The 12,427-nt window shown below is 41.4% G+C and overlaps 1 protein-coding gene across 1 annotated transcript; it reads right to left on the reverse strand.

Annotated features, from left to right (window-relative positions):
• Positions 1-344: 344 nt before the first annotated feature.
• Positions 345-10,901, reverse strand: LOC116047600 (extracellular calcium-sensing receptor-like). Its single transcript, XM_031296487.2, has 8 exons — positions 10,780-10,901; positions 9,936-10,230; positions 9,537-9,826; positions 9,018-9,313; positions 8,323-8,525; positions 7,975-8,196; positions 1,386-1,509; positions 345-1,303 (listed from the first exon to the last, which is right to left on the reverse strand). The coding sequence occupies exons 1-8, from the start codon at positions 10,884-10,886 to the stop codon at positions 405-407; spliced, it is 2,436 nt and encodes an 811-aa protein (XP_031152347.1). The 5' UTR covers positions 10,887-10,901; the 3' UTR covers positions 345-404.
• Positions 10,902-12,427: the final 1,526 nt, after the last annotated feature.

The following is a 12,427-nucleotide window of genomic DNA, read 5'->3' on the forward strand; positions in this document are numbered from 1 at the left end:
TAAATTAATTTTATTTTGTATGATGCTATAACTGAGCTTTCTCATTCTAAATCAAACTTAGATTGATTGAGTGAACTTGTTTATTAATCCTACAAAAATATTAAAATAGTAATGATTTAATCAAAATGTTGAGACAAAACTCAGTACCACACATTTTTGTCATGCATTTTGAATTTATTTATTCACATTATTTTATATTTTCAGTTAAATGATGAAAGACTATTTCTAAAATGAGACATATTAAAAGGACATTCACAAAATTACATTACAATTAGGAAAATATTTAATGTAAAAACAAACGTGAATATAAATATTTAAATCCACAAGGTAAAGACTATGCACAGCATAAGCTGTATAATGTATGTTGCCAACTTAACTATTTCCAAACCTCTGGAAAGTTAGGATTAATTTTTGTTCATTAAATGTTTCTTGGTGTTCTTCTCGGGCTTAAACAATATAATGAAACACTTTGGCGCAAATATACACAGTATTAGTCCAAAACTGGAGGCCAGAATGGCAAATATCTCCACAGCCACAGTAAATTTCCCAGGAGAGCTGAGATATGCAGGGATAAATGTGATCCAGACTGCACAGAATATCAGCATGCTGAAGGTAATGAGCTTGGCTTCATTAAAATTATCAGGTAATTTCCGAGCTAGGACAGCTAACACAAAGCAAAAGACAGCCAGTAGGCCTATGTACCCGAGCACAGCCCAGAACCCAATAGCTGAGCCTAATGCACACTCCAGGATGATTCTCTCTTTGTATATGGTTAGGTTTTTCATTGGAAAAGGGGGACTAAAAACCAACCAAATAGTACATATTAAGACTTGAATAAGCGTGAAAGACACTACAGTCATTCTTTGCTGTGGAGGACCAAACCATTTCATGACATTACTACCTGGGAGTGTAGCTTTGAAGGCCATTAACACTACTATTGTTTTTCCAAGAACACAAGACATACAGAGGACGAAGGTGATCCCAAACACTGTGTGGCGCAGCATGCAGGACCACTCAGAGGGTGCTCCAATGAAAGTTAATGAACATAAGAAACATAGAGTCAGGGAGAAGAGCAGCAGGAAGCTCAGCTCAGAGTTGTTGGCCCTGACAATCGGGGATGTTCTGTGACGATAGAACACAGCCGCTGTTATAATGGCCAGACAGGCGCCACCAACTGAGAATGCAGCCAGGATGATTCCTAGGACCTCGTTGTAGGAAAGAAACTCTACAGGCTTGGGGAGACAAGTGTCTCTCTCTGCATTAGGCCAGAACTCCTTGGGGCAAGGAAAACAATCAGGGGAATCTGAAAAAATGAAACAAAAGGATTTTAGCTTTTAGCAGTTGCATATTTTATGTCGTAGATGTGCATTAGAAAAAGAAAATACCTGTAGCATTGCTAATCTCTCCCTCAGGACATAGTATACAATCATAACAGCAGATGGGCTTTCCTTTCTGCAGCACTTTACGAGTTCCTGGAGGACAGCTGTCAGAGCACACTGACACAGGAACCTGGCACATAAAGACAAACAAACTTACATGTATTCATGTGTGCTTTGAAGCTCTGAGGATTAAGAGATATAGCTTCACATTTTTTCAAGTATGTCCTAAAACAATACTCACATGTCAACATGTGTTATTGGTCAGTGTCCCTAAACTATAACCCCATCCTAAAGCCATTTCAGTCCAAAATCAAGCTTTACCTAAACAGAGTCTATATCCACGACGTTCTACTTCCGGGATTGCTCCGGTGCCGCAGGAAATTCCTCCGGATGCATGTCTTTTTTCCAATGTTCGTTTCCTTCCGCTTTCTTTGTGTTGGAATTTTAAACTCCGGTGGATTTATGAGGACTGTGGTTAACTGCTCCTCAGATCTCTGCAGGGTAAATTGAGACAGCTAGCTAGACTATCTGTCCAATCTGAGTTTTCTGTTGCATGACTAAAACAACTTTTGAACGTTCACGTTCCACCAAAACAAGTTCCTTCCCGAGGCTATTTAGCAGCGGCTCCGTGCCGAGCTTAGCGCCGCCCATGATGATTGCGATTGGTTTAAAGAAATGCCAATAGACCAGAGCATGTTTTTCTCCCATCCTGGAATGCTGTGTGGACTTTCCAACCCTCCTCCGCAGCGCTGTGGAGGAAGGTCTGGCAATGAGAGACTAGTCTAAACTGGATAAATCAAGTGATTAATTCTAAGTTATTGTATTTTAAAAATTCACTTTTATGGCGTCAGGATTATGTCATATCTTGCGGGCATGATCAAACATGCTTATGAGCAAAATATATCATTTTACACCAACTCAACAATCAAGAGTTGTACAGGCAGCTGCGAGTAACAGAAACAGAAGTAATGTTCTTATGACGTGGTGTATGATATAGCCATGGTTACATTCTACCAACATGTTAAACATGCCAAAAAAACAATAGTATTTGGTTAGTTGGCTTTATATTTCTGTAATGGATAAATCATACCGGCTGTCCAGGCTAACAACAGTCATGTTAGCTAAGGCTAGCTCTAATGTTAGGGATAAGGAAATATTGCGTAGGATATACAGATTTCAAAAGCAGTGTACATATCCCAACAAATGAACGGATAAGAGACACTTATATATTTCTTTATTTACGGTGCTATCTTGCGCTACATCGCTAATAAAGACAGAAAAACTCTTGATTGTTGAATTGGTGAGCGAAAAGTAATATCAGCGTCAGTGAAATTATATAATTTGCTTTTGAGCATGTTTTTTTGTGGTCACAATTTTCTCTAACCCTGTGATGCAGTTCAGCAAGGGAACACTTTTTTTGAAAAATATAAAGGGGTACTGTCATACTAAAAATACTGTAAAGTTGGACTGATCTCTACCTTGTATGGATAGTAGGAACATGGACCAAAAACACATATCACTAGGTTACGTTGTCATCTTGGTTCTCTCAGTGAAGAGGCTGTCTCTCCACTGTTACATATTCAATATGTGCGGGAAATAATCCACCGTTGTCAGGTACATGGATACTTCTTTAAGACACCCCGGCTTGCCCGGCCATGCACCTGTGCTGGATTGGAATCACTGATAATCTGATCGGAACCATCTCTGAGCGGCCTAAAAGCTTGAGAGATAGGCTCTTTACTCAGAGAACCAAGGTTACAACGTAACCAAGCTTTCTTTGTCGTATTGAGACTATTTCTCCACCATAATCTGTTACATAATCCATATGTACAGGGAACTCTTTACGTGAGGAGACAGTGCTTCCCAAGCCCAGTTAGTGAAACAAGTAATAGACAGACTAAATGTATCCTATTGTCTCCCTTCTTTTTGTAGGAGAGCCTGTGAGGGTGGAGGCAGGGTTTTCGCAGAGTGTGAGAGGTGCAAACACAGGCACTGATTTACGGAAGAAAAGGGTTATGTAACGCAACATCAAACTATAATGATATAAGCGGTATTGTCTTATCCCATATCTTGTTTGAAATGATACCAATATACTGTGGTGACCCACAATATAGAGACATTCACTGGAGGTTGCTGCTCCTTTAAGTAGGGAGCTCACTGGGACGAGGGGGCGTTGTTGGGACACTATTTCAGGCTGTGTAACCTGGCTGTGTGTGCTGGCTGTGTAACCTGGAAGTGTAACCTGAAGCTGTACGCTGTGAATTAAGAGTGGGAGTAAACAGACTCCTGAATTAAACTTCTCTGTCTCGTTTGTGCTGCACTCCCACTTTGGTGACCCTGACGTGAGCCGAGATCATGTATAAAGCGGATCGTCTATTGACACTTAACGGCCTGGGAGATGGCAAACCGTCCGAGCTGATGGAGAGGATGTTGGCCGTTTTGGGGTCGGCAAACCCCGCTTTCCTGTTCACGCATGTTTTTCTATGACAGCTCCCAGCTTCTGTGCGCACTGCCTTGGCCAGCTCTCCCCTCTCATCAACCAAGGATTACCATGGTTTAGCTGTGGAGGCGGACAGGATTTTCCTCGCAAACCGGCAGCAGTTTGTGCATGCGTTGCTTCCTGCACAGACTTTCTATCTGCCTTTGGAGGAAACGTTTGGCACCGCGGCTGCGGTGGCTGCTCGTCGCCAACGGGATAATGGACTGTGCTATTACCACAACAGGTTTGGAGCCAAGGCTAAGCAGTGCCGTCCGCCCATTACTACCACCGGATCGCCAGTCTATGCGCACGCTCGGCGCCTCGGCGCCTTGATTCAGCTAAGCTTGTACATAAGAGGGCGGTAATTACGCTGTTTGAACTTTTTAGGTTTCTGAGGATGCCGTTTGGACTTAAAGGCGCAACGCAGACATTCCAGAGGCTGATGGACTCGCGGGACATGCCGTTCTTGTTTGTTTACTTGGATGATATTTTGGTGGCCATCGCATCTGCAGAGGACCACCTGGTACACCTCCAACAGTTGTTTGACAGACTCAGTACGCATGGACTCATTGTCAATCCGGCCAAGTGTCAGTTCGGCCTGTCGTCCATCGATTTCCTGGGACACCGTGTTTCCCCGCAGGGGGCCATTCCACTACCCGCCAGTGTGGACGCTGTCACTAGTTTTCCACGCCCCTGTTCCATTAAGTCCCTACAGGAATTTTTGGGCATGGTGAACTTTTGTAATAGGTACATTCCCCACGCGGCTCAGCTCATGCACCCTTTGTATGAGGCCCTGCGGGGCGGCGGGCCTAAGGATGAAGTGGACTGGACCCTGGGGAGGAACTTGGCTTTCAACGGCGCTAAGGCTGCATTGGCTGAGGCGGCTCGATTGGCGCACCTGTCTCCTGACGCCCCGGTTGCCCTTACGACTGATGCTTCGGACTATGCAGTTGGAGCTGTGTGTGAACAATGGGTGGGCGGGGCCTGGCAGCCGCTGGCTTTCTTTAGCAAACAGCCTGAACCGGCCAAATGACAACGTTCCTCAAAAACAATCTTCCCCCACCGAATGGTAAGCAATATTCCTCTTCTTTTCCTTGTCCATCTGAAACCGATACTGGCTGTTTTGTTCCCGCCACCGGCCATTCACGCCCCCCCCCCACTTCTCGTCCGCACTTCCCCCCAAACACAATAATTATTGGTGACTCGATCACCCGGTATATAGGTTTTTTTAATGCTGTCACACACTGCTTTCCTGGAGCCAAAATTGCAGACATTCTGGCTAAAGCTGTGGACCTGATACCCTCACTCCCGACCTCTATTAAACGCGTGGTGGTCCATTGTGGACATAACGACATGTCCAATCAGCAGATTGACCGCACAAAGAAAGACTTTGGCACTCTCATTGAAGCTTAAAAAAGCACTGGGAAGTTGATTTTTATTTCTGGCCCACTTCCATCTCGAGGTCGCGGAGTATGCCTGTGACTGGGAAGTGCACAAGCGCACTTCCCAGTCACACTCTCCCATAAGCTCTCACTCCTTTACAAATAACTCTGCTAACCCACAGACCAGCTATATCATTCCAGTAAGAACCAATAATATCAGTAATCAGAGGTACAGCGCTACACGCTCCTCTGTGCTTCCTTTGGAGCAGCCACCCATTCATAATCCCATAACTACGGTGTCTGTCCCCTGACTGAGATCGGTTAAATCAAACGTAAACCAACGAGGTGCTATACTCAACAACCTAATTGGAATTAAAACAACCACTGCAACGATAGAACAGAATAGGAGAATCAAATGTGGACTATTAAATATTAGATCTCTGTCTTCTAAAGCAATATTGGTAAACAATTTGATATCAGATAATGAAATTGATCTATTCTGTCTTACCGAAACATGGCTGGGCCATGAAGATATGTTAGTCTAAATGAAGCCACTCCTCCCAGTCATAATAATACTCAAATTCCTAGAGACTCAGGCCGAGGAGGGGGAGTTGCAGCCATATTTGACTCAAGCCTGTTAATTAATCCTAAACCTAAACTAAATTATAACTCGTTTGAAAGTCTTGTTCTTAATCTTCAACATCCGATATGGAAAACATTACAGCCAATTATATTTGTTGTTGTTTACCGAGCGCCAAGCCCGTATTCTGAATTTTTATCTGAATTCTCAGTTTTTGTCATGTGTAGTCCTAAAGTCAGATAAAATAATTATTGTAGGTCATTTTAATATCCATATGGACGTTGACAGCAATAGCCTTAGTACTGCCTTCAACTCATTACTAGATTCAATTGGTTTCAGTCAGAGTGTGCATAAGGCCACGCACTGATTTAACCACACCCTCGACCTTGTGCTGTCATATGGCATCAAAATATAAAAAAAAAAAAAGATTAATAGTAATTCCACAGAATTCTTTATTATCAGACCATTTTTTAATAACTTTCGAATTCTTACTACCCGACTAACGAAATTAAATAAAAGCTTCTACACTAGATGCCTATCTGACTATATCTGACTGTGCTATAGCTAAATTTAAGGAAGATATTCCAACAGCATTTAACTCAATATCATGCTTTAATATAACAGAGGACCTTTATGTTAACTTTAGTCCCTCCCAAATTGATAATTTTGTAGACGGTGCTACGGCCTGCCTATGGACGACTTTAGACTCTGTTGCGCCTCTCAAAAAGAAGATGACGAAGCAAAGGAAACTAGCACCTTGGTAGAACTCCCAAACTCGCAAATTAAAACACATCTCACGAAAACTTGAAAGTAAATGGCGTTCCACCAAATTGGAAGAATCTCGTTTAGATTGGCAAGACAGTCTGAAAAATGATAGAAGGGTACTCAGAAATGCCAGATCAGACTATTACTCAACACTAATAGAAGAAAATAAGAACAACCCAAGGTTTCTTTTCAGTACTGTAGCCAGGCTGACAGATAGCCACAGCTCTACTGAGCCATCTATTCCCCTAGCTCTTAGTAGTGACGACTTCATGAGTTTCTTTAATGATAAAATTATAACAATTAGGGCTATAAAAATAAAAAGGCTCAAAATATCACCACACTTCAACTGTAGCATAATGAGGGTCCCTAAATGTTAACCGAAGCATTGAGAACTTTGTAAGTGTACAGACAGTTTATTGAAAAGATACATTATAAAGACACTCGCGTTCATGTTTACATGCCGCCTCCGTCTTGGAAACCAGTCATGACTTACAGCTGGCGATGCAAACTAAAATCAAAAGCAATTTCCTCAATATATCTGAAATAATCGCACTCTCCACTTCCTCAGTGGATAACTGTCCATCTGGTCCCTCCGGTCTGGGTCGCCGTCTCCAATTTATTTTCGGGACATGGAAACAAGTTTCAAGTACAGCCCTGTTTATTAGAGAGGGGAAATCTTCAGACTGTACAAAACACTGCGTCTCTTGGGTGTCGCGACGCAACAGGTCCCACTCCATGCAACATAGACACTCCTGTTCGGTGGCCATAGCTTCACAATGTCTGCAGGTACACCACCAGTTTCCCGAAGTACGAGGCTGTGTTGCGGCATTGACTACCGGTAGCTCTCTCTCGTAGCCCTTTCATAGAGCTCCCGCAGCTCTTCGTTCAATAAACTGTCTGTACACTTACAATGTTCTCAATGCTTCGGTTAACATTTAGGGACCCTCATTCTGCTACCGTTGAAGTTTGGTGATATTTTGAGCCTTTTTAGTGGTATAAATAGCGATTTGTTTTTAATTTCCCTGTGCCCCGAATACTAGGGTTGTAAGCTAATCAGCGGTCCGCGCTAGCTTCATTCAAGCTACAACCACATTCAATTAGCATGAAAACATGTCCCAGAGAGCGACAGACACATCTGTCAATAACCCCTAGGTTCGTTTTGCACCGGAATTGTCCTTTAATAGATAACAAATAGATAATAAATTAAATAATAAAATAGAGGGGTGGCCGGGCAAGCCAGTGTGTCTTAAAGATGTATCCACGTACCTGACCTCAAGGTGACCATTCCCTGTACATATGGAATATGTAACAGTGGGGAAATAGTCTCAATACGAGACTTCAAGATTGCAAAATGTGAACATGTAAAATTATTGCTTTTAGGCTCCTTACTCGTGTGCCACCGTCCACCCAGGTGATGTTCCTGTTGATAAGGAAATTCTGGCCCACCGGCAGTGATGCATCGTAGTGCCCTACTGTCACCAACTTAATGCTGCCACTCTCACGTTTTTGCCAGTTTACCAGCTCATATCTGGCCACAGGATCCCCGTTGGCATCAAATGACACATCATACCCATTTTGGGAAAAATGTACTTTCTTCAGCTGAGTAAGAACCTGTGAGGATAAAGTAAAGGAAGAAGAAAATAAATAAAATTAAATTGAATGAATACTTAATTTCATAAAAGGTACATTATAGCAAAAAAAGAGCATTAGGGTTTTCACTTATTTGTTTCAACTGACCTCTTTGGATTCTATCCTGGTGAGTTTGTCACACCAAGTTGTAGAATTTGTTTTCTGGCACATTGCTTTGTGAATGGCATGTGCTATTGCATAAACAGCCTTGTATACCATGTTAGTGATTCGGAGCTGAGATGTGTCAGTGTACGGGCTCTGGAGCATCTTTATGTCTTCAGTTCCATCACACACTCTCTCATCTGTGGCATCTAAAAACACACAGATAATTTTTTGTTTGTTTATTTAACCCACCAAACATGCCTTGCAAAAACTCATATACCTATATTGTTTATTTATTTCAAAATAAATACATAATCTGAGATCACCATCAGTATGATAGCCTAATTAGAATTACATACATACTTTTACATGCAACTGATATATGCTGGCAAGTAATTTATTTATTAATCTGTATTTAGCTTGGTGGCCTGGAAACTGTCTTTATAGCTATTTTGGGCTTGTGTTCAGGGCTTGTTGTGAAACCACTGCAGCAAAGATAATAAAAAAATCTCCAAGACAGCAGAGTGCCTGAATGATCATCATATCAAGTAGAAAAAATATTTACAGAGATGCACCTCATGTCCACCTCATACCTTTCTTCAACAAAAACCTCCACTCAGACAGACAGACAATACATAACAACGCATCACAACAACAAAAACACAACTGTCCTATATTAAAAATCAGCTAAACTGTCTCACTTTTTCCCAGCCTGCATTTGAATGCATCTTCCCAAAACTCTGTAAGCACTGGAGAGGCAGCCACTTTTGAAGGAGAGAGATCCAGCAAGAAGTCTCTCAGACCTGGGATGACAGATTTCTGAATGCCAAATCCGATGGCTCCAGCACAGAAGCTGAACCTCAGCATGTCTGGGTCTGTTACCCAGGCTTCACTGCCTATCCACTGGCGAGGTGGAAAAGGCTCAAGTGACAGCTCTTCCAGCAGGATCCTGATGTCTGCAGGGGATGTAAATGCCACAACAACCATAGCTGTTGACCTGGAGAGAAATCATAGTGTATTTTATTACATTAATGTAAATATAAAATTAAGGTTTTTAAATATGTATCGAGATAGCTTTTTATAACAATATCAGTGATAAATATGAGAGTAATAAACATGATGAAAAAAAAATACATTTCCAATCTTCAATCTTATATTTGATGAAACATTGTTGTGGTTTTGTGTGCAGAACGTCAGTGTCAACACAGGGAACATCAAACCTGCGGATAACGTCAGCTACTCTCTGGATCCAGCTGCGTGGGTGGCTCCAATCGAAAGATTCAGAGTATTCCACACAGATCCCCTCTTTGCGTGCTGCGTCCAGGAAAGACGCCATACCATTATTGCCATAATCCGAATCTGACCGGACAGCACCTATCCAAGTCCAGCCAAAGTGTTTTACCAGCTTGGCCAGCGCGTCAGCCTGAAACTGATCACTAGGAATTGTTCTGAAGAAATTTGGGTACTGTTGCTTATCGGACAGACATGCACAAGTGGCAAAGTGGCTCACCTAAAGGGAAATAACAGTGTAGGCTAATTATTTAACAGGACATACTGTACATAAAATAAGCACTGGTCAATATTAAACACATCATTTGCTAGCAATTCAAAATATTTACTTGAGGAATGTTAAAGGGCCCGATGATGCGCGACATGCTGATGGATGGCGAGGACGCAGACTCACCAACGACAGCCATCACCATACCAGATTGTGAGCAATTGTTGCCGGTGTAAAACACCGGGTCCATGCCATTTGAAAGCTGGAATGCCACATGCACCGTCACGGGCACCGAAGCGCACGAGTCGTAGATGTGATAACCAAGCTTGATTCCCAGCAGCAGCTCCGTGCTGTTGTTTATCTCCTCGATGGCGAAGATCATTGCACGTGAGAAGCGCAGTTCACGGGGGATAACACTGCATACAGACACTCTTAAACTTACATATGGCGAGGACAATTCACAATTTTAGCAAATACACACAATAAAGAACTGCAATTCATAGTTATGGACAGTAACTGATAGCTGCACAACATCTGTGAACCAAATATAGTATACATTAAAGAGTTGCCTAAACAGCAAAGATCAAAACACAGGATTAGAAAATTCACAGGAATGTTAATGCACAAATTAACAGTAGTCAACTAAATCTAAAGTCAATACTATATAAATGTAAATACTATAGAAATTAACTAAGTATAAGTCAGTTGTTAAACACACCTATATTTTCAGTTAATAAAATAGTAGTGATTTCTTTTCTTTTTCAAGTCACACACACAATATTTTTTGTGAATATAATGCCTGCCATTTATATTGCCAAATACTGAATTTGCACTTAATGTGAAATAATAGTTATTCTTTGTTTTAAAGTTCCCAATACTACAGTACAAAAAAGCTTTGCAACATGATCGTAAGCACATCATACAAAGCAAAACATTTCTATCCCCCACTTCTCCCTCTTACTAACCTCCCTGAGCATCTTAGTGGCTCAGGCATGGTGGTGTAGTTATGCTTCACTGTGTGCATGTATTGGTGTATGGCAAAAACACCTCCAATGACATAGTCACCATCCATTGAGAATGCAGGTAGACGAGTGGTACCCTGGAGCGTACACTTCACAGATGAAGTCTCACTATCCTCTGTAAGCCCAGCCTTTTGTTTAACATCATCCTCAGAACCATTCAAGGCAAGAGCTGAGTTAGGCCTACACAAAAACCATGACAGGATCAGGCCAATAAAGAGAGTGGAGATCTCCATCCCTGAACTGTCTGCATGGGCAGAATGTGTTTTCACTGGTTTATATAGATTTTCAGAAAAAAAGCGTCCTTCATTCTACTCTACGTCAGCTTTCTGCACATCAGAGACAAAATGCACTTTCTCGGTGGTCACAAGACTTATGCTTTCACTATGATATATTTGAAAATAGTTGCTCTATAATCTGACTCAACGGCAAATAATCAGCGTTTAACTTTTGAGAATGGTTCATTGCATTTTTAAGCAAACCATCATCAACCATATTTAGCATTACATAGTATATCTAAATTTGAAAAAGTATTGTACCTGAGTCTGGATGTTAAATTAAGCCATGCCAAAGGCACACAGTGTGGTATGGAATAAGTAAAATAACAGGCCAGCATAAAATTGAAAACAGGCCCATTAGTATTGCAGGCTATAATAGAAACAAAGAACTAGCTGCACTTTTTTATTTAAAATGTGATACCTATGACTTCACAATTCAACTTAGAGAAATGTGAGTCTTCCCCTTCCACATAGTCAAACCAGATGTTTGATGCTCATGATGATAAGGGATAATTTCAGACAATTAAAACAAATTAGAGCCCAGGGCCAGATTATATCACAGGAAGACTGTTTAAGCATTGTTCAGAACAGCTATGTGAGGTGTTCTTTTACATATTTAGGATGTCTCTGGAGCAGCGAAGGGTTCCAAAGTTATGGAAGGAGTCCATTGTCCCGGTGGCTAAAAGACTTGTGGCTAAATTACTTTAGACCAGTGGCACTGACTTCACTGGTCATTAGTCATTTGAAAGGCTGGTCAAAAGGGAACTTTTGGATAATTGTCTCTTGTTAAATAACATACATAAGGTAGGAATTTGGGGTAAACTAAGTAATCTTGAAATTAATAAATTACCAATCTTAAAACCTATATTTTAAACCTATATGCTGGAGTAGAGTTCACAGAATGAATGTTGAGCTGACAAATCTGCTACATTTGAGTTGAAATGCCATAACAATTTGGACTGCTCTAACTGCAAATTAATGACCCCAAACAATGCTTGCATAGTAAATGTAGTAGCATAGAACAGCTGAAGGTATTTTAAAAACCTAAAAGATTTGGGGCTTCAGATAAAACGTTCAGGGCTGGAGCCCCAGAAGTCATTGTCTGTCATTGTGCTAAACCTGCCCCATGTGGGATAAACAGTTGTGATCAGTCCGTCCAGGTTCTCATCTGTCAAATCTGTTTAAATGGTAGGTGGGCCAGAAATATCTGCAAGTCAAGTCAAGTCAAGTGAAGTTTATTTATATAGCACATTTCATGCCTGTGAACAGCCCATTGCAATAATCAACCCTACTGGAAATAAAAGCATGAATCAGTT

This window comes from Sander lucioperca, chromosome 5 (assembly GCF_008315115.2).
Source record: "Sander lucioperca isolate FBNREF2018 chromosome 5, SLUC_FBN_1.2, whole genome shotgun sequence".
Lineage (NCBI taxonomy): Eukaryota > Metazoa > Chordata > Actinopteri > Perciformes > Percidae > Sander > Sander lucioperca.

Bases quoted from the DNA above. Each gene is read 5' to 3' on its own strand.
- LOC116047600 (XM_031296487.2), bottom strand. From the start codon at position 10,886: ATGGATGGTGACTATGTCATTGGAGGTGTTTTTGCCATACACCAATAC. The intron at 8,526-9,017 runs GTGAGACAGTTT...GTGTGTTTTTAG, and splicing joins CAAATGCAGGCTGGGAAAAA to ATGCCACAGATGAGAGAGTG. The intron at 1,510-7,974 runs GTAAGGAGCCTA...TTTATGTGCCAG, and splicing joins GGGTGGACGGTGGCACACGA to GTTCCTGTGTCAGTGTGCTC.